The 20,745-nt window shown below is 39.8% G+C and overlaps 1 protein-coding gene across 4 annotated transcripts in view; it reads left to right on the forward strand.

Annotated features, from left to right (window-relative positions):
• Positions 1-20,745, forward strand: part of Pik3c2g (phosphatidylinositol-4-phosphate 3-kinase catalytic subunit type 2 gamma) — a 333,974-nt gene that overhangs the window by 104,870 nt on the left and 208,359 nt on the right. For all 4 annotated transcript variants that reach the window (XR_003843304.1, XM_029535677.1, XM_021191148.2 and 1 more), the window contains 3 exons: positions 5,026-5,157; positions 11,109-11,223; positions 15,994-16,124. Coding sequence is in view for 3 of the 4 variants with exons in the window: in XM_029535677.1 (XP_029391537.1) it covers positions 5,026-5,157; positions 11,109-11,223; positions 15,994-16,124 (378 nt within the window). In the remaining variant the exon portion in view is untranslated. The remainder of the gene's footprint in view (positions 1-5,025; positions 5,158-11,108; positions 11,224-15,993; positions 16,125-20,745) is intronic.

Below are 20,745 nucleotides of genomic sequence, written 5' to 3' on the forward strand. Positions count from 1 at the left end.
AAGAAGAAGAAGAAGAAGAAGAAGAAGAAGAAGAAGAAGAAGAAGAAGAAGAAGAAGAAGAAGAAGAAGAAGAAGAAGAAGAAGAAGAAAATCATATGTGAGAGCTTTTAGGAGTCCAAGGATGTGTTAAAGCCATGCGTTCTCAACCTTCCTAATGCTGGGATCCTTCAATATCATTATTCATGTTGTGGGGATTCCCATTACAAAATTACTCCCATTGCCATTCATAACTGTAATTTTGCTACTGTAGTAATTTGTAACATAAATATCTGATATTTCCAATGGTGTTAGGAGACCCCCTTGAAGTGTTCATTTGACCCCTGTAAGTTGATATCTGCTGCCTAGTGGTTTCTTCTTACTTGCATCCTTCTGTACCTTTCATCTTCCACTCGTTCAAGTTCCTAACAGTAGATAGGAGAGAAAAGGGATAGAGAGGAAACAAAAGAGATCTCTGAATAAAGTCAAAGGTCAGAAAGGTGACAACGTTATTGTTAGACTACTTCCTGCTGATTGGGGGCAAATTTGATCATCAGCATCAGGATATGTAATTTCTTCTTGTTTCTTCTTTGTATATGACTACTTAACAAACCATGACCAAGATCAACTACAGCCAACCATGACCAACAACAACAAACAAAAACAACAACCCACCCCACCTCCTAGGCCCCTGGCATTTATATACCCTCTAAAAAGTCCCTAGAATTCCAAATGTTACACAATCACAGAAACTATCATCCATTGCTGGCAAAATCACACCCCTGCTAGAGCACGAGGCAAACCATAGTCAGCTTCTGTGAAGCAGCCACATTCTCCCACACCTAGGATTAAAACACAAAACATATTCTTATATTTCTATGCTTTCTAACGAAACCAAAATTCCCCAAAACCAAGTCACTACAGAGTCCCAAAGGGGTTGTGACCCACAGGCTGAGAACCCTTGTCCTAAAATGACCCTAGTGTGTCTATTATGTCCATCTGACCCTAGTGCTGACACAGTCAATGGCGACTGTGTCCTGAGACAGGGTGTGCAACCTTCTGTTCCCCCACACAACAGAATCCTTCCCACTCCCACAAATTCAAATTACTCTATGACTTGTACATTCACCAGGCCCCCTTGATCTTTTAAGGTTCTTAGTTCCTTCTACCAAAGATACAATTTCCATTATCTGACCAATTTTTAAAATATGGTATCAGTTCTATCTGTAAAATCCTTCAGTGAGTTTCTGATTCATTTAGGCAGAAGTCTGAATCATTTAGTATAGAACACTGGCTCTCTGCCCTGGCGCTGCCTCTTCTGTGCCTTCACTTTTAGCACCAACCCCAGCCCCTGCCTCTCCACGTTGCCATGTTCTCAGTCTTTTCTAATCACCATACCATGAGTGGAGATCACACTTTGCTAGAGACTCTTTTGGGTCAGAAACACACTACTTTCCTCCACCCACCTACAAACACCCTATAACGTCCTTCTCGATGAGTGAGCCCTTTCTGCATCATAGATGTCTACTTTTTCTTTTACTGCTGTTTTCGAACTCTGAACTTCTTTCCAATGTATTAACTGGATGTATTAGTTTGTACATCTGTCTACATATGCTAATGATACAGATTTATCTCTGAAGAAGCATAATGAAGAATAAAATTCCAGTGAGGGTTATTAGTTAATTGGTGATTTTTGTATGACCAAGGACTCCCTTACAATGCTATTAGCTATCTTAATTGCTAAAATTATTATTTTAATTCAACTAAAAATTATCTGTGATTATTTCCAAAAATCAAATTGACTTTCACCTCAAGAGAGAAAAATTCAATTGTAAAGGTAGTTTTCTTTTAAAAAATGAGGAACTTATTAATATTTTTAAATGACATTGATATGTCTATTTTCTTAAAACTGCTCATGTTACTTTTCTATGAACGATTCTTGAATTCTTCCTGGAGAGTTGGGCATTGCAACCTAGAATCGGTTTTTATTTCACTTCTGCTAAACCCATTTGTATTCCATTTTGCTAGGTGCTTGTTTCAGTTTCATATATTTAATTAGCATTTGTTGCATTGGAATTAAAATTACACTTCCTTGTTAGCCTTTAATGTTAAGTACCAAACTGACTCTGGTTTTAAGAAAAAAGTACCTTATGTAGATGAAAAGCTAACAATGACTCATTTTTACTTTCTAAATAATTTATTTTTATTTCTATGTATATATGTATGTATGCATGCATGTGTGGTTTTGTATGAGACCATGCCATGTGGGTGAAGGTGCCCACAGAGGCAGAGGAGGAGATCGGATCCCTAGAGCTGGAGCTTCAGGGGCTTGTGAGCCACCTGGTGTGGTTGCTGGAGATTGAGCTCTGTCCTCTGGAAGAGTAGCAGGAGCTCTTCACTACTGAGTCAAGGCGTTAGCCCCTACTGGGGTATTTAATAGTCTTTTGTTCCACTCAGATGCTCATTCTTTTGTTTTTAAGTAGTCATGGAGAAGTTTAAAAACAGAAACAATTCTCCAGTGAATATGAGTCCATATATATTCAGAAGATGGATGGAGCTCTGTTTAAAATGCATGGACTCTTTCCTAGAATTGATTTTTATGAAAGTGAACGAATGGAGATTGGCGGCAACTGTCCACTATAATGTCTCTGTTTTTATCATTCTTAATGTGAAAAGCTCAAGGCACATAGGAAAGAGCCAGCTCTTCTTTAAAAAAAGGGGGGGGGGAGACCTTGTAGGTTATGTGCAAAATGGAGTAAGATTATTGCTCCCATCACAGAACAGAAAAATGGAAATGCAATATAGAGTCAATTATAGATAAAGGAACATTCAAAAAATTACTGTACCTTCTGCATTATCATCATTTTATGTCATTTCAGAGATTCTTTTAAGCCCAGAAAAATTTGAGTGAATGTGGAAACTATGAAATAATATAAGTGAAAAATACTTAGACACCAAAAAATGCAATGTTTTAATGAATGTGAATTTCCCATCTTTAAAAGTAGATTTCCACCACTGTTGTCTTTCTTTCCATTGTGATCCCCTGAATTTTCACTCGAATTACATGTTGATAACCATCAGAGCCATCTTTTCAACAGGTAAACTTTCACATCCCAAAGGGGGATTCATCCTTCCTACATAGAGCTTATTCACTAACATCTGACAGTCGTTATTAACTTACAGCATGATATCACACACTAACATTACGTTACATTTCTTCAATCCCAGATTCTTCTTCCCTGTTTCCTATCAGTCAAATTATCTACCATATCACAGAGTAGAAACTACAACTCACCATCAATATCCTGCTATCCTTTTCTACTCTTATGCTTTCTGTTAAACCTGGTTCATGCACTGTACCTCTAAGATACCCCATCTGGATCCATTCCTATGGGTTACACTACTCTCACCCTCAGGAGCTTCTTTACATACATTTGCTGCAGTTAAATATAATTGGGTGGTGTCTGTGAATCTTGGGCCTATTTCCCCATAGTATACCACTACTTTCCCCATTCTGTCTAAAGGATGTTAAAGAAAAATCCCTGCTCTCCCTGAACAGGGGTACACAATTCTTCAGAGCCTGCCAGCTCAACAGAGCACCCTCCTCTATCCAGCTCTCCAATACACTCTTTGCCAGATGAATGGTGTTTCATCCATCTTTAATCTCATTCCTTTCCCTAAACCCAGTGCCATCCAGGATCTGAGCTCAGAGCTTCTCACCTGGAACACATCCAGGAGGAATTCATGTTTGTGCCTTTTTGATCATCTCCCAAATTTCTAGGTCCCAGCCTACTCCAAATTTAAATTCATTAATAACTCTTTATACTTTCACCTCTTTCTTAGAGAAGTCTCTTTTGCCACTGGGTAGAAACTTTAAACTTCTAAGATTGGTACTCAACATTCTCAAGAAAGAAGGAGCATGTGTTCTCTTTATTGTACCATCCTCTGCTTCTTGCAGCTTGACTTCATCTTTTACAGAAGGCACTGTGAGTGACATACCGTCTCCCAGGCAGAACTACTCTTTTTCCTCACATATGTCCTAGTCTATGTGCTGCATGACTTTTCCTGGAGAGATGTGACAGACATGTGTTCACCCAGATATATAACTGATGTCATACCAAAATGCAATTCTACAGAAATCGAGTTGGTGCGCTAACCAGCTTATACTGATAGTTATAGGAGCATAGGTAACTCAACAGGGGGCTACTGTAAAGCCCACTCCAGCACTGACAACTGGCAACAAAGCAAAGAGAAAGAATAGTACATCCTTGAGCTCTCAGCTCCAGAAGCAGCTAGCTCTTCCGGGCAGAGAGCACCCTCTCTCAGCAACTGTCTGTGGCTTGTGACCTTGTGGAGGGACCTTGTGACTCTCATGACTTTTTCTTGAACTTAAAACTCCCTGAGTTTCCTAAGCTTCATTAGCTTCCTGAGCCTTAATGAGCCTCTCTTCTCCTCTATGAGAGAATGTCCTGTTTCACAAGAGTCCTCTTTGATTTCCCACACTGGGTATTAGGTGCATTTCCCTTCGTGGAATGGTTTTCTGAAACTCAGTCACTTCTCAGCCCTGCCTGAAACATTCTTTACGACACATTTCTCGGGCTGGCAAAATGGCTCATCAGTTCAGAGGGCTTTTCTACCAGTTCTGATGACTTGAGTTTGATCAGCTCAAACTCATAGGATGGAAGGAGAAGAGTCCAGCAAGTTGGCCCCTAACTTCACATATGAGTCACGCCACACTCACCAACCCCACACACAAAGTAAACTAGCAAGGTCCACTCATAGTTATTTACTACCTACGATAAATTTAACCATTGTTTATATGTGTTTGCAATAATGCATGAGTCAGGTTATTCTATTGTTAAATCACTTTACCTGTCAAAATTATAAGGAGTAAAAGTCTTACTCATGGAGTATATGACCTTTTATATGTTATTAAAATTTTCAAGGGGACATCTCCATTCAAATACTCAAATATTTTTTTTCTTAAATAATTAAAAGAAAAGTTTTGAAAAATCATGGTTACCATTGGATACTTTCTTTGCTTTTCAGAATCAATTTTCCTCTTGAGATAAAATCACTTCCAAGAGAATCCATGCTCACTATAAAATTGTTCGGGGTTGACTCTGCCACCCACAGCACAAATCTGCTGGCCTGGACCGTCCTTCCACTGTTTCCAAGAGAGTAAGTACATCACCCATGATTAACCGAGTCCTGTTCCAATTCAACCTTCCGGGAACGGAATGGTCCTCAGGTTATAGCATAATGAGGAAATCAAGAGGACATTTTATATGAAAATGAGGTAGCTCAATATAAATCATGAGTATTGAAATCAGAACAGAAGAATCAAAATGGAGAACTGGCTTTAGAAGCAGACCGCACACTCTGCCCGGTAGCTAGGTCATTTACAGAGGAGAGGTGTTAAGGAATGCTTTTGGGCTGTCAGAATGTTTGGCAAGACCACTCTCAGTGACCTTTGTCTTTGTTAAACAACCAACTTCTCTGAAATTAGTCTTTCAAAATGAATATATTGTTGTTTAGAAAAAAGTCAAAAAATTCTGACTAAAGTAAAATTATAAAATGTGACAATTTTGCTGGTATTATTGCCATAAAGGATCACTTGGCAACTCCCAGAGATGCACAGAACTGTGAGTTCAGATATTCTTTCTAAACTAGCAGCCTTAGAAAAATCAACTGTTTGTTTAACCTGTAAGTTTTGAGAATTACTCCTGCTTAGAACACAATAAAATCAACTTATGATTACCTATGCTTTGAAGGAAAAATATTTTCAGATCCATCAAAGTATTTTTTGAAACATGGACAGCCCTGCTTTCAGATCAGATTATAAAATCCAGGAGCTTCAAAAGCTAGAACTTGCGTTGTTATGGTAATATTATTATAAGACATGTTTCTACACATGTTGCCTCAGAAAAGTAAAGTACTGTGGACAAGTTTAAGACATTATTTTTCAGTTTTCATTTCCAACAACCAGACACTATGAACAAATTTTATCAAACAAGTCAGATCAAAATTTAAAAATTCATTTGATTCTCTCTGATCTGGATCTTGTGTGTTCATCTGCTTGTGTGTATATGTATGTGAATCTGTCTATGTGTATGTGTATATTGTATGTATGTATCTCTCTGTATGTATGTGTCTATGTGCGTATGTGTAAATATGTGCATCTTTCTTTGTTTACATATGCATTTATTTGTCATGTATATGGGTTTATTGTTTATGTCGTATGTCCTATGTCGTATATATCTGTCTCTGTGTATGTACGTGTCAGTTGCTTGGTTTGGATTAGTTCATCTCCAAGTATTTATTGAGGACAGGGAATGTATTCATCTATGTAAAGTCTGCCATCTTCCATAAAATATGAATAGGCAATCAATCAATATTTTTTATAAAATGGAAAAAAAATCAATCTTTGTAGACAGATTTTAAAAGCCAGCAAAACACAGGTTAGATCTAGTGGGGATGTCTACTGCTATTTAGCGGACATTGTAGACATTTGACTTGAGAGCTAAGAACGTTCATGACTTTCTCCCCAAGAGCAGTCGCATGGGTTTCTTTCCAACTTGTGAGTTTCTAGTTTCGACTGCAGTATTTTAGATGGAGCATTCTTGTAAAGCCATATTTTCCGCTATTAGCTGGAAAGAGCATTCAGTGCACTTGGTCCTCTTCACCAGCCTGCTGCAGATAGGGATGCCAGCATAAACACTGGCTCCCTGCCAGCACACATCACTTACAGCTGTTTGCCTGGGATGGTCTTCCAGGGTGGGAATCTGTGGGAGGCCATTATCTGGAACTGATCCACAGTGATGATTTTCCAAGTAAATGTATGTAAAGCAATAATAATTGGACATCAGAAGTCAAGTAGACTTCTATGGTTATTTCAACAAACATTTGGAAATATGTACCCAGTAGTGTGTTTCGCATCAAAACCAGAAAATTCTCCAACTCTCCTGGGATAAACAACCAAAAGAAGTCAAAGATTGTTCTAACATCCATCACGCTTAGCTGTTGAGATACAGCTACAAATTCCATTTTTCTCCTCACTACAATTTACAGAGATTCTTATTCTACTTATTTGGTGTAGATATTTCCAGAACACCGAAAAGTAGCATCTTGCTTTCATTTCCACTCGCAGGATGACCCTTGCCCATGAACATCTAATATTAAATCTTTTATTATAGTTTGAATTGCCCTTCACCAGCTGTGTGCAATTGTAATGACCACTTATATTGTTATTGTTTCCAAGTGGACATGACCTCAGAATGGCTTCCTGTAGGCAGTCTGCCTCTTTGGAGCCTCCACAGTGGGCTTTTGAAAGAGCAATGGTAATTAAGCTCAAATATACCTGTGAGGACTGTGTTAGTGAATGTCTACACATAAAAATAAGTTTTCACATTTGCAAGCCTCAAAACCACTCACCTTCAGGTCTGTAATGAAAAATATCTCAAATCCAAAGGAAAGATTTAGTGAACAAAATCATACAACCTTCTTCTGGAGACAAGATTGTGCCTGTATCTACATTCTCAGTGCTTGCCCCATGTCAGCAAGGAGGGCTTTGCTTCAGCACAGCCGTGTGCAGAAGCTCCTTCCCAACTTCAGTTCACACATAAATAGTGGAACTGTTACTTAGCATTTTCATTGTGGAAGTTTCTTCATCATAGAGATTCCCTACATTAACTGAAAGATAGACTTTTTTATAATATACACCAAGATTCCAATTATCCAGCCCAAAGATCCTTATTCAGTTCTTTTCAAGAGGAACGGCATTTTGGAGACTCCTAGGGGTGAGTCAAAGTCTTGGGAAATAAGAATAATTTGCAGAATTTCTCAAACATGACCCAAGATAAGTCTTAATCTCCAACCAATTTGATATCTTAGGGGGATTGCCCAGGTTGTTAATACTTACCGTGTCATGCCAACTGTCTCAGAATTTAACAGTAAACAGTAGTTGTGCTGTTTCAGTTAGTTGGTTTCCTTAGGACCCACGAAAAGCCTTCCATCCAGCTGCTGTGCTTTGGGATAGGAGGGAAGCTTGGTGGAAAGGTGACGGTCTGATGTCAATCATCCAGCAGCTTAGAAGTATGACAAAAGCCAGAATTCTGGGTCTGATTTCCCACTTTAGTTTTCTCTGTTTTCAACTTCCTGCTTTGAGATGCCACATCCTATACCAGGAACTTATATAAAAATGTCACCACCCTACACAGGCTATGGCTTCATCATCTCAACTGCTCCTTTTAGACATGCATGAGCCTCACTAGACCTCACAGTCAGGATCTCAAATTATTTTATTACATCAGGCCTTGTGGTTCTTCTGGCTTCCCAGGGACATACCTCTCTGTATACTCTGGTCCCAGATGCTGGGAATCGATGCAAAGACTCTTGATAACTAAACTCCATAGTCATTATTTTGTTGTTTTAAGGAAGTTGCATGACAGAAGCATCCAGTTCATTCATCTTCTTTGATGAAGTAGGTTTGAAGTCGAATTTTTTAATCACGGAATTGGACACAAATCAAGTTTAAAAGACCTTAAGGATATGCAGGACAAATATCTTCAAATACCACATACAAAAGTAGAGTCTAATTTCTAAGCACATAATTTCTTTTAAGAGTTATGAATAGTGCATTGTGCTGTGCAGAGAGAGTTTGCAATCCTGTGGTGAGGCCTAGTTAGCCCCCACACCACCCTTCTGAAGCCAGCCTTCACTGCCACAAGAACCCCACACTGTGTGAGAACTCTTGGAAAACATGGATTTTTGTCCAGGAAATTCCAGGAGCTTAGCTTACAAAGGCTGGGTGCTCCAGGCATCCTAATACACAGTATGATGCAGGTAGACAGCCTTTGTAATCTTTTTGTTTCTTTGGGTTGTTTGTTTATTTGTTTGTTCATGTATACCTTACTAATAAATATTTGTACCACAGTATCTTACTAAATTTTATTTTTATTTATGGATATTTTGCACGCACATATATCTTTGCACCTCTTGGGTGTCTGGCCCAGCCAGATGGGGGCATGAGTTCCCTTGAACTGGAGTTACAGATGGATGTGAAACACTATGTGGATGCTGGGAATCAAACCCATATCCTCTGGTCCAGCAACTAGTGCTCTTAACCACTGAGCCATCTCTTCACCCCAGTAGTGACTGCCTTTTAATCACTGCTGATCCCCACCTGTGTTGGTTTAATATGTCCATTTTATTGTCTCTATCTAAAATTTCTTTATTCTTTAAAATGAAAACCACCCTCTGCTTTATATATAGCCACACAATTTATGCATTAAATAACACTCTACTAGAACAATCTGGCACACTTTAAGACAGAAGAATAAAGGAGCATTAATCAGGTTACAGCCATGCCCTCAACACTCATTTTAAAAAAGTAATTCCTTCCAAAGGGATCACTGTTACATAACATACTGAGTGACTAGTCAGGTCTAATTCTTATTGCTATGGCGAGTGGAATCCAAGAAAAAGCCCTGTCTCCTGAAGCCACCAGCACTCTCAGGTCTGTTTTTTCTTCCTTTCTGATACTGATCCTCTTCTGACATTTATTTATGGGAAAGTCTATGAATGCCCGTTCCTTGCCCATCTGGCAGGTCATACTCTCTGCGCCCTCCTGCCTAAGGTCCACACCTCACGCTTAAAAGGCAAGAGCTCTGACTTCATTCTAAATCCTGCACCACCAGGTAGAAGCTGGGGAGACTCTAGATACAATCTATCTAAGAGCAAAAAGAACAGACACATTTGATTCTTTCTTGATAGAAACCATGGTCAAATAAATCGGATTTTTTGTTTGTTTGTTTCAGATGTGGCCAAGACACAATGTTCCAGTAAAATCAAAAACCTAACACATTCCAAGATGCAGGTGTAAAAATGCCCACTTTTCATGATTTGCACCCCGAGATTAATGAGAGCAAAACCCTCTCCACTCACAGGGAGCACTCGCTCGGGCAAGCACGCAAGCTCTTTAGGATAAAAACGCTGAGTCACTCAGAAAGCTTTCTCACACTCGGACTCTCTTCCTAAGATGAAAGGGCACCCGGGGTTAGAAAGGAAAGGAAAAATTACAAAGACCCGGTGGCCTGCTAGCTCTGCTCTCCAAACCTCAGCCACTGCTGAAGCTGGTAGCCTTTTGTTTTATCAGACGCTGGCAGCTAGCAGAGCTCATTATGATCTTCCAGTTTAGCCCCGGGGGCTGGAAGAGGCTGTGTGAGCTGGGTCATCTCTGCCACTATGCAAACACCTGAGGTTCACTGCCAGCTCCTAGTAGGCCCTGAGTTGGATGGTATTGAAAAGATGTTCTATCTTAATCTTACACTTACTTGTGTTATCCTATGGATCTGCAGTTCCAGTTTGGTATATCGAAACAAACCCAACACCATTCTTAGTTACCATTGGAATTTGTCGCCAAAATTCTGATTTTTGCACAGGTATTATTTTTGTTTTTCTTTTGTACAGAGGAGATCTGTGGGTTTAGCTGTTACTGCAGCCATTGGAAACGTGCACAATTTCTTTCTCGGTTAAAGTATTTCCTCCTTGCTCTCTCTCATTTACTATGCTAATTTACAACTGATTTTAAAGGACACAGAACACGAATAATCTTTCTATTTACGTGTCAAGGAACATTTCTCTTGTGAAGTCCTACAACCAGTTTGATTCTGCAGCCCATATGCTGTGCTGATTTAAATCCTATCTTCCTATAAATTTAGAATCTTTAAATGCCCAGGAAATTTAGTTACTGCATGGGGAGGAAGGAAAAAAAAATCTCCAAAGAGCTACCACCATTCTTGCCAAGTTCTGACACCCATAAATCCAGAGTGCAAATCTGAGATTCTAGCTAGTCATCCCCACTAACGGCTATCAGTAACACATGCTACTGTTACACGGTACTATAATATCAACCACCTATGAAAATAAATGGGATGAGAACATGTTACGTGTGATCTGCTAGCAGCAAGCTGTCAATCAGCATCTGGACTTGCGGAGTATCATTTCTCTTCTAGCTACTGAATGAAGTCACAGAAACAGCTGCTACGTTCCTCCCCAAAATAAGCATGTGCAGGCACTCACAGCTCCCCTTGCGGTGACTCTTGTCTGTATGTGCATGTTGTCTTTTGCAGAAAGTCTGTGCTGGGCTCTAGGCTGTTCAGCGTGACATTACAGAGTGAGCCTCCTATGGAAATATTAGCTCCAGGAGTATGGGATGGGAGCCAGCCTTCCCCACTGACCCTGCAGGTAAGTGTCCAGGCATGAGGTTAAAGCACACACAGCAAATGCGGTTGTTAAGCAGTGTGCTGGCCGATCACAGAAACACTTCCTTCCACGGTCACACACTATAGGAGTTCATGTCCTCCAGCCTAGATCTGTCTTCTCTATCTTTTTTTATACCCAGAAATCTCCATGCATTTTTTTTAATCTGTGTATGTAATAGCAGTTCAATTTATGTCTTCATCATCCTGAAGGGTAACAGAGAAGTCTTGCTGTCAACACCCATCTTAAATGTATCCATCCTTTCTATTGTCTAAAAACAGTCATCGTTATATATGTCTGGCTTAGTACCTTACAGCTGCTTTTGCATTGTTACATGTCATTAAAATCTCTTCTATTGCACCTGTCTTAAATGACTGGGTCATGAGAGAGTAATAGTAAACAAAATCCATTTTATAACTTTTTTTTTGTCTTAAAACACCTGTACTTTCTGTGATTTATGATGGTGATGACAAAGTGCCCAACCACACCAGGCTCTGGCTTACACTCCCAGCAGAACCCTATTTGCTCATGGCTGTGGTGCCTTGTACTGGCTAGATATCAGCAACACAGATATGCTATTATGTAGAAATGCAGTGCTGTAGATTTTCTACTTCCACAAAAACTGGACAGCACATCTGGAATACAGTTTCTCCACCTCGGCATCATTTTGGACTGGGCCCTTCTTTGTGGTCCTTTCCCTGTGCAAATGTTGCCTAGCCATATCACTGACTTCTAGCCACTCTCCAATCCTGACAGTCAGAAATGCCTCCAGTTATTGTCAAATGTACTCTGTCAACAAAATTGCCTTCCACTGAGTATCATAATGGAGATGACACTCAGCAAGCTACAGGTCGCAGGTATGAGGTGAGAGGTATAAGGGATGGGGTTTAGAAATATTCACAAAAATATGTTGGAGTTGGAAAGGAATGAATTCTATAAAAATGTGATTGCACATAGGGCAGAAAGGCTTTCTAGGAACCATGTGAGCAACACTTTTAGCAGCAGCTTGATGACAAGAAAGAGGTAAGTCAGTGCAGATCTCAGTGTGTCAGGCCTGGGTGACAACTGGCTGGTCTATAGTATGCTCCGTTTCTGTAGAAGTGAGCACATAACAGGACACACAGAGACATTTCAACCTAATAAGAAAATCCACCATAAACATAGTACATATTCTCATGCTAAGAAGTAGGAATTACCAAATTTTAAATTGCTCATCATTTTGACAAAGTAAATCGCTTGTTATTAAAGAGCCAATACTGTTATCTTTAAAGGTCCTGATTTAAGAAGCCAACACACCCTGTTAAGCTTTCTGCTCTATACTCAAGTAAGAAATTGATTCAAGATTGAATTTTAGGGGCTAACTCTATTTCTAAAAGTGCGTGAGAACAGGCATTCCTACCCAGAACCCATGTGAATAAATGGCTGACTTGTTGGCATAAGCTTGCTGTCTAAGTGCTGGGACAGGGAAAAAGTAGATTCTTGGGACTAAACAGCCAACCTGTCTAGCCTACTTAGTAGATTCCAGGGAAGTGGCAGGCCTGGGCTCAAAAAAAAAAAAAAAAAAAAAAAAAAAAAAAAAAAACAGGTGGACGGCACCTGAAAATCAACATACCAGGCTGTCTTCAAGCCTCAGTGTGTGTAGACAGTACCTTCACATGTAGGAGTCCACACTCACAAGCTCTGAGATGGTAAGTGCTGCGGACTGGACTCAGTAGGCCCCTCAACCTGCAGGAGAATCAGGGTCCTGGTATGAAGGTGAGCAAGGAGTTGGTTGGGTGACAAACTGATGCTAATACAAGGGAGTGTTGATCTGAATGTAATTTCTCAAAGCAAGCATCAGACTTATATTACAGAAGAAAACAAGGAAGTTAGGCAACACATTAAGGTCATCCAAGGTACATCAGGTTACCGATGCAAAATGACTCTCTACACAAAACAGAGAAATGCATACACAAAAGGTAACAGGAACCAGGCAGTATTTACAACTGGGATTAAAAATCAATGTTTACAACTGGAATCAAAAGCAGCCCCACCAAAGGTCAGCTTAATCTTAGAAGCCAGGGGCAAAGACTTCATGCCTTTGCCACAGTCCCAATTCTAGTCTATTGTATAATCCACCTTCCCCTTAGGCCATTGTAAATGTCAGTGTATGGGAGTGACTCAGCTGCTGTTCTAGGTATTTACTCTAGTTCCTTCTTAGACCACAACCTTCCTTATTCCTAGGCCATTGTAAATTCCTGCCCATGGGAATGACTCGGCAGTTATTCTAAGTTAACTCTGTAGACTAGCCCTGAGCTGTCTAGCTCTTTTCCAGTAAATTGTAATGCCTGGTTTCTTTCACTGTTCTCTGTCATCACTGGAGGCTTTTTGTCTAAATGAGTAGCATTCGTAGACTAATCAAAGCCCGTGGTTGGCTCAATGATTTCCTAGGATATTGGAATACTGGTGGAGACTAATCTTACTTAGCTATGTCAAAATCAATCCTTAGAGGCACTTAAAATAAAACAATATTGAAGGAAAGCACACAGATCCATTCACTAACACAAGGTCAAGTTTGGAGCATTCGTGCTATAGGAGACTACGTTTCCGTGAAACTTTTTGCCTTGGGGCTGCATCCAAGCTTTTGGGCCTACCACGCGGTTTTTACAGGAGTGGGTGTGGTGGGTAAGGAAATTAACAGCAGGTCCTAGAGCCAGAGTTATGTCAGAAAATAAGTATGGGTATGAGCAAGAGACAGCAGGCTGGGGGCGGGGGGGGGGGAGATACAGACCATAGCCTCAGCTCTGTAACAAAAATTGGTAAGACACTAATGAAGTTTTCAGCTTCCTGGGTTTTGCCTCTGTGCACTCAAAAAAAGGCTGCTCTAGTCAGTCAGTTCTTCTGTTCTGATTGTCCTTACAATATGAATGGTAAATGTCAGAGTGCAACCACCAGCCACGCAAGGGAGACAGGGGTGATGAGTCACAGAACACAGAGTTCTTCAGGCAAATAACTGCTGTCCAATCCTGAGATTGCTGACGTAGGAGAAGCAGCAGATGAAGGGAATTAGATACAAGTTCAGAATGGAAGTGGATAAGCAGATTGGGTCTCTGCATCTTCTTGCTTGTTCTTGAATGTGACCCGTTTGACTCAATCAGGATGTGTGCATATGTGCAGGAGCGTATGTGTGCAGAGACATGTATGTGTGCATATGTGCAGGAGCNTATGTGTGCAGAGACATGTATGTGTGCATATGTGCAGGAGCATATGTGTGCAGAGACATGTATGTGTGCATATGTGCAGGAGCATACGTGTGCAGACATGCAATGGCCAGAGGTCAGCCTTGGCCATTGTTTCTCAGCAGCCTCCCATCTTATTTTTCAGATTTGATTTCTTACCTTCCTGTCCCTATCCAGTTGGCCTAGGCTGGCTGACCATCAAGCCCCTGAGATCTGCCTGTCTTTCTCCGTCAGCCCAGCCAACACACAGCACATTCTGAGAGAAAGCACGTTTGTCTGCCTGAGACTAACTACTTTAGTTTAGTGCAATAATCTGTAGTCTAGTCCATTTTCCTGAAGAGGATGTTGTATTTACGCTTCAGGTGTACCGCACCTATTATGGTGGCTCAGAGAACCTTCAGTACTAACAGTCATGGTCCCTTCACAGTCATGAGTCTATAATCTCCCCACCGTTTCCTCCAGACTGACATAAAAGGGTACTGGTTGTTACCCTACTCTTTCTTTATTGTTTTATTAATTTTATTGTATTAGTTTTATTTCTAGAGAATTTCATGAATGAAGACTGGATTGATATCATTTCCAGCCCTCTCTCTTCCCTCCAACTCTTAGCATACCCCCCAAATTAATGACCTTCTCTTCTTTATTATTATTACAAACACACACAGACAGACAGACATTTAGTGTTACTTGCATGTATATATGTCTGGGATTAACCACTTGGGATTCAGGAGTCATCCCTGCTGCCTAGCAACCAGAAAATCCTGTGACCCCGGGGTGGAGGAGGCCTGCATACGCTTTCATCTAAATCACCGCAATCAAGCCAGGCTTTCTTCACGATTCTTCTTGGTAATGCTAACATTACTTTGTCTTCGATTATCTTGTTTATTTTATCATGTTGAGGCAATTATTGACGAATAAGAACAACGCTTATACCAAAATAATGATTACAACAAACATTATGGATTAAATGGAATGAAATGACCTGTTTTTTCACATAAATGAAAAGAAACCCAAAAAGAGTAAACTGTATTTCAAGCTGTTACTCATGCTCCATGGTACCGTCAGGACAGTTCAGCAGAGCATAAGGAGTTCTTTAGGATGGAAAAAAAAATTATTAACCTTAAGAAAAAAACTACTGAACCCAAACAGTCCCAATGACGCCATAGTTCAGAAACATCTAGCTACTGTCACTGTTGCCAACTACCGTTCATTTGCGAGAGTCAGAAAGAACATGACCTTAAAATACAACAGAGGGCAAGTATATTCAGCTTCATGAAAAGATCATAGATTGTCGTTCTTATACAACACCACTGAGTACTCTAGACGATAGGTACTAAAATATTAAACACTGCTTACATTTGAAGGCCAATGCCAAACTCCAATGAGGTGCGTCTTTTTAAAAGTATGTCAACCAATAAAAAAGCACAACAAAATAGAAATTGTTGTTTTCTTTCATCTCTACTAATCTAAAGTAAACATTATTAAATTGTAAAGGTCTACAATGTCTAATACGCAGGAAATCACTTCTTTGTTTCAGATAGATTTTCCAGACGCCGGGTGGGAGTATGTGAAACCTGAGTCTGAAGAGAACAGATCTGACCATGAAGAGCCGCCAAGAGAGTGTTTAAAACACATCGCCAGACTCTCGCAGAAGCAGTCGCCCTTGCTGTGAGTGATCAGGCCTGGGATTAACACTGTGTTCTTCTCTAGCCAGCCATGATGAACGCACGCCTGTCTGCTCCCCATGCTGGACTGTGCTCACATCTTCTGAGAGTGCACCTGCAGGCCCACGTGATCCTCGCGTTTCCTGAGGCCGTGGATGCTGGACCATCAATTAATGTTTAAAAACTAAAGAAGCGATTTCACCTCATTCACACGGACTTTTTATAGGTCTTAGCAACTTTAACTTTAGATGAAGGAACGGTATGAATTTGGAAATGATTCTGTTCTGAACTCTAAAGGCAGCGAGTGATTAGGTAGATGTTGTCACTTCTCAAAGGGAAACGTGCGGCCATCACTCCCTGCGTTCTCCGAAGTTGTTTTAGTAGGCACAGGAAATTGAATTTTAGTTATCGTGGCAGGTGTTTAAGCCAAGAGAAATAAATCATTTCTAATAAATGCTGTCTGTTAGTAAGAAATTCTTAGATTGGTCCACCAGCAATTCTCTAAATAAAGCAAAAATCACTTGGTGGAACCACAAGATAATTAGTGGCATTTATGCTTGCTATGTGGTAATATCTGTGTCACAGCTCATCTGCTGTGCTCATTCATAATGAGCTATAGGCATGGATCTCGGGAGTTGCGCACATGTGCATATGTGCAGCAGCATACACATACATTGCTAAGACCACACTAGGATTATATGTATAACAGGAGGTACCATATTTTAAGAAAAAGACATCAGTTAAAAAGATGGAGTTATACTTTTTGTGTGGTACTTTTAAATACAAGTTAAGAATGGGCTAAAGAATCAGTAAAAATAATAACCAGCAAAGCAGAGAGGAAGTTAGTGTGGTTTTCTAGACAAGAGTCTACAGTGGACCTTGGGAGGGAGCAGTGGCTAGGTTGGAGAGAATAGAGGTTAATGGTTCAATACTCAAGACACTGATTAGAATTTGGAAGTAAGACACCTGAGGAGCCGAACAACTCATGACAAGCTGATGGAGAAGGCCAGACTTTAAATTGATCATTGATATGTTTTCTTTTGCTGCTGTGCCCCAATATATATAAAACACATATAAATGGATATATTTAATATATATAGCAAGTATATAAAATATATTATATATATAATATATATAAGAAAATATGAAGCAAGGGAAACATTTTAGGGGAATAGGGGGCTGGAGGATAGAAATAGGGGCTGATATGATCAAGTTTTAATCATATGTATTTAAATTCTCAAAATAAAGAAAAGTTAGAATTCAAAACATTAAAAGTAAAATTATCCACCATGCACCTGGAGTTAATTTAAATGCATAAATTCCTAATACATAAATGAATATGTCCAATTATAATTTAATAGGTTTGGCATTTGTGTTTAAAGATGTTTAACATCTCACAACATTGCCACCATTTTCATACTTAAAATCTCTCATTCCAATCGCACTCCAAACGATGTTCTTATATGTGGCACACTTTTCCAATGCAAAGTGTTTTATTTTATTTTATTTTATTTTATTTAGTAAGAGCATTAAGACAGGCTTTATGCAGTGGAGGTGGCAAAGGCATGAAAAAGATTGCCACTTTTTTGTTAAGAGGACTATGAGATGCTTCTGCCATCTTTAGGAAGGAAGCACAAGCCCTTAGAGCATGCTTGTTTTACACATAGTGTAGGAGAAGAACAGTGGGTGGGGTTGGGAGCATAGCAATCGAAAACACAACACCCCCAGGACAGAAGTTGAGGAGAGAAGACTTAAATGTGGGAATGAGCCTAGTGGCGACGTGATACGTATGGTGATGTAAGAGGGCACGTGACAGACAGCAGAGAGGGGGATTTCATGAGGTGAGACGGTCCAGCAAAGGTCCCTTGGGACAGTTGACATTCGAATGTCAACTTAAATGTTTAGAATGCAAAATTATTTGGTGAGTTTAGAGAAGAGCAATTCAGAAAAGTCAGTACGCAGAGTCTCAGGCTGTGAGAGGGACTGCCACATGTTGGAAGTCTGTGGAGGGAATTTTGTCACTAGTTTGAAGTGAATGAAACCAATAGTGGTGTGGTCTCAAACTAGAGAGCAGGAGCAACACCTGCCGGGGCTATACTGGATGTTCACATTTGCGCTCAACCACACTGATGTGTTGCATCTTCCAGCCCTCACCAAGTCTGACTAGTGTTCCCATGTGTAGCTGGGTGTGGTGTGTAGCACCAAAAGGAAGCATATCAGTAGCTGCACTCTCAAAAAGGAATGACTCGCAGCCGTGCAGTCACACAGTGCTAACTGATCCTCAGTGGTAGTTGCTCCCCAGTTAGGGAGCATAGAGAAGAATTCCTTCATCTATGTAGAGAATTTGGCTAACTCTATCTTGTACAGGTCTCATGCAGTAATCATGGGAGCTATGAGTTTAGGAAAGCAGCAGCTCGGAGGTGTCCAGAAAGTAGCATCTCACAGCTTGGTGCTCTGTCTTCCACTGGGACATTCTTTTAGGCTTCTTTTCTCCTGAGTCCAGGTGGTGGGGGCAGCTGATAAAGATGATTCGATTCATCTGTGTGCCAGGGAGCTCACAACTGCATTTGCCTCCAGTTCCAGGAAATCTAACATCCTCTTCTGGTGTCCAGGGACAGACAGACTCTGTCTCACACAGACACACACACAAACACACAGACACACACACAAACACACAGACACACACACACACCACACACACACATACACACACACACACAGACACACACACACACACATGCATGCACATGCGTTCCACAGAGCACACAGACATACATATAAAAAAATTCATTAAAGACATATATTTTAACAATTAACTTTCCCAGTTGAATCCTACTTGGTTTTCTGCTTCAGATTTTGTTTATGTTAATGTATACATTAAGGAAGCAACATTCCCTTCTGCTTCACTTAAATATAATTATGTGCAGTAACAGAATCACTCTGGTCTGGGAACAGATGGATCACAGCCTTCAGTGTTTGGAGTTTCCAAATAGCATTTAGTTTGGTGACTTAAATCACTTAATGTTTTATTATTTGCTTGGGGAGTTAACTATTCCTTCCTTCAAATTAACCACACATAATCAGTCAGGAAATCAGACTCAAGATCCATTGCAAAGGTAACTGTGATATTTGTAAAAGCAGAAAGGAAAATAAAAGCTTCATATCAACCAATAGAATAATTCCTTATACGTGGAAAGCTAAAGGATAAATACATACAAGAAGAATTTATCTTGGAATCAGTGGATGCTTAGCATGATGTGTACCTGGTACCAGATGGTTGCTGGGGACTTACAGAATATAACACAAGAAAAATGTCCAGGAAACAACCATGTTTCCAGAAATGAATTTCTCTAACCCTGAGGATCAAGGATGTTAAAAAGGAATACTGTGTAGTCTGGTTGTTTTAAAGAGAAAAGGACAGAGATCAGAGCTTAATGATTGATAAGATAGACAGAAACTTCAGAACACAATGTTGACAGAAGGAGGTAGGCAGACTGGGACCTGGACACCTGCACTGGGGTCCTCAGTTACTATTTATAACCATGAAATCTTCCATGGTCTGCAAGGAGATGCGAGATGGATGTAGACATCAGAAGTTGAGCAAAACTGAAGAACAGAAATTCTGATCATGAATAACAGGAAGCTCGTAAGACACAGCAGATATTTAATAACTGAACAAAAAAAGATGCTGACCAGGAGTAGGTCTAATTTTACAGTTTCTATAGATGGGTGCTGTTCTAAACCTGACCTAATATATCATAAAAAGAAAACTCAAAAGGTTCAGAGTGTTTTGCCTATAATTAAGCCTCTGACTGAACATGTCATTTCGTTCAATACTAAAGCTATAGGAGGATGCCCTCAGCAGTACAGAATTCCTAATAGTCAATGATTGTTCACTAGAAAAATGTCTGGGATACTAGCTAGCATGCAATCAATTTATAAAATGAAAATTGGCAATCAGAAAAATGTAGATACAGATTATATTGGGTTAACAGTTTAAGTAATTTTAGAGCTTTAAAAAGCAAACAATGATTTCAGTGCAGCAACACCAAAGGGAAATAGAATCAAATTTCACAAATCTGGTTTTTAAAGTTATTCTGTAAATATAAATAGTAGAAAGAATTATGAAAATGGGTTGGAGACTCCTTTCCTTTGATTTCATATATTATACATTTATAAATTAATAGAAGTGCAACAATGACTTAAAAATAGGCAAAGCCACAGAACTCAGGGTAGAATATTCTACTGGTTGTAAGGCCAATGTATGTTTTAGTGATGCCAAGATAATTAATGAACAGAGAATTTGGTGCAAATTGCCACTCTTACAGAGCAGGAAACAACTAAAAATGGTAGGAGAGGCCTGAACTCAACCTTAGGCAGACACTAAGTAACAACGGATCTTCTAAATGTGAAGTCTAGGACTAAAAAACTTTCTAAGAATGAATGTTAGGATAGATAGAGAAGGCAGAAAGAGATACATAGACATAGACAAAGACAAAGACATAGACATAGACATAGACATGACATAGACATAGACATAGACATAGACATAGACATAGACATAGACATAGACATAGACATAGACATAGACATAGACATAGACATAGACAGACAGGCGGACAGAC

Source organism: Mus pahari, chromosome 2, assembly GCF_900095145.1.
Source record: "Mus pahari chromosome 2, PAHARI_EIJ_v1.1, whole genome shotgun sequence".
Taxonomy (NCBI): Eukaryota; Metazoa; Chordata; class Mammalia; order Rodentia; family Muridae; genus Mus; species Mus pahari.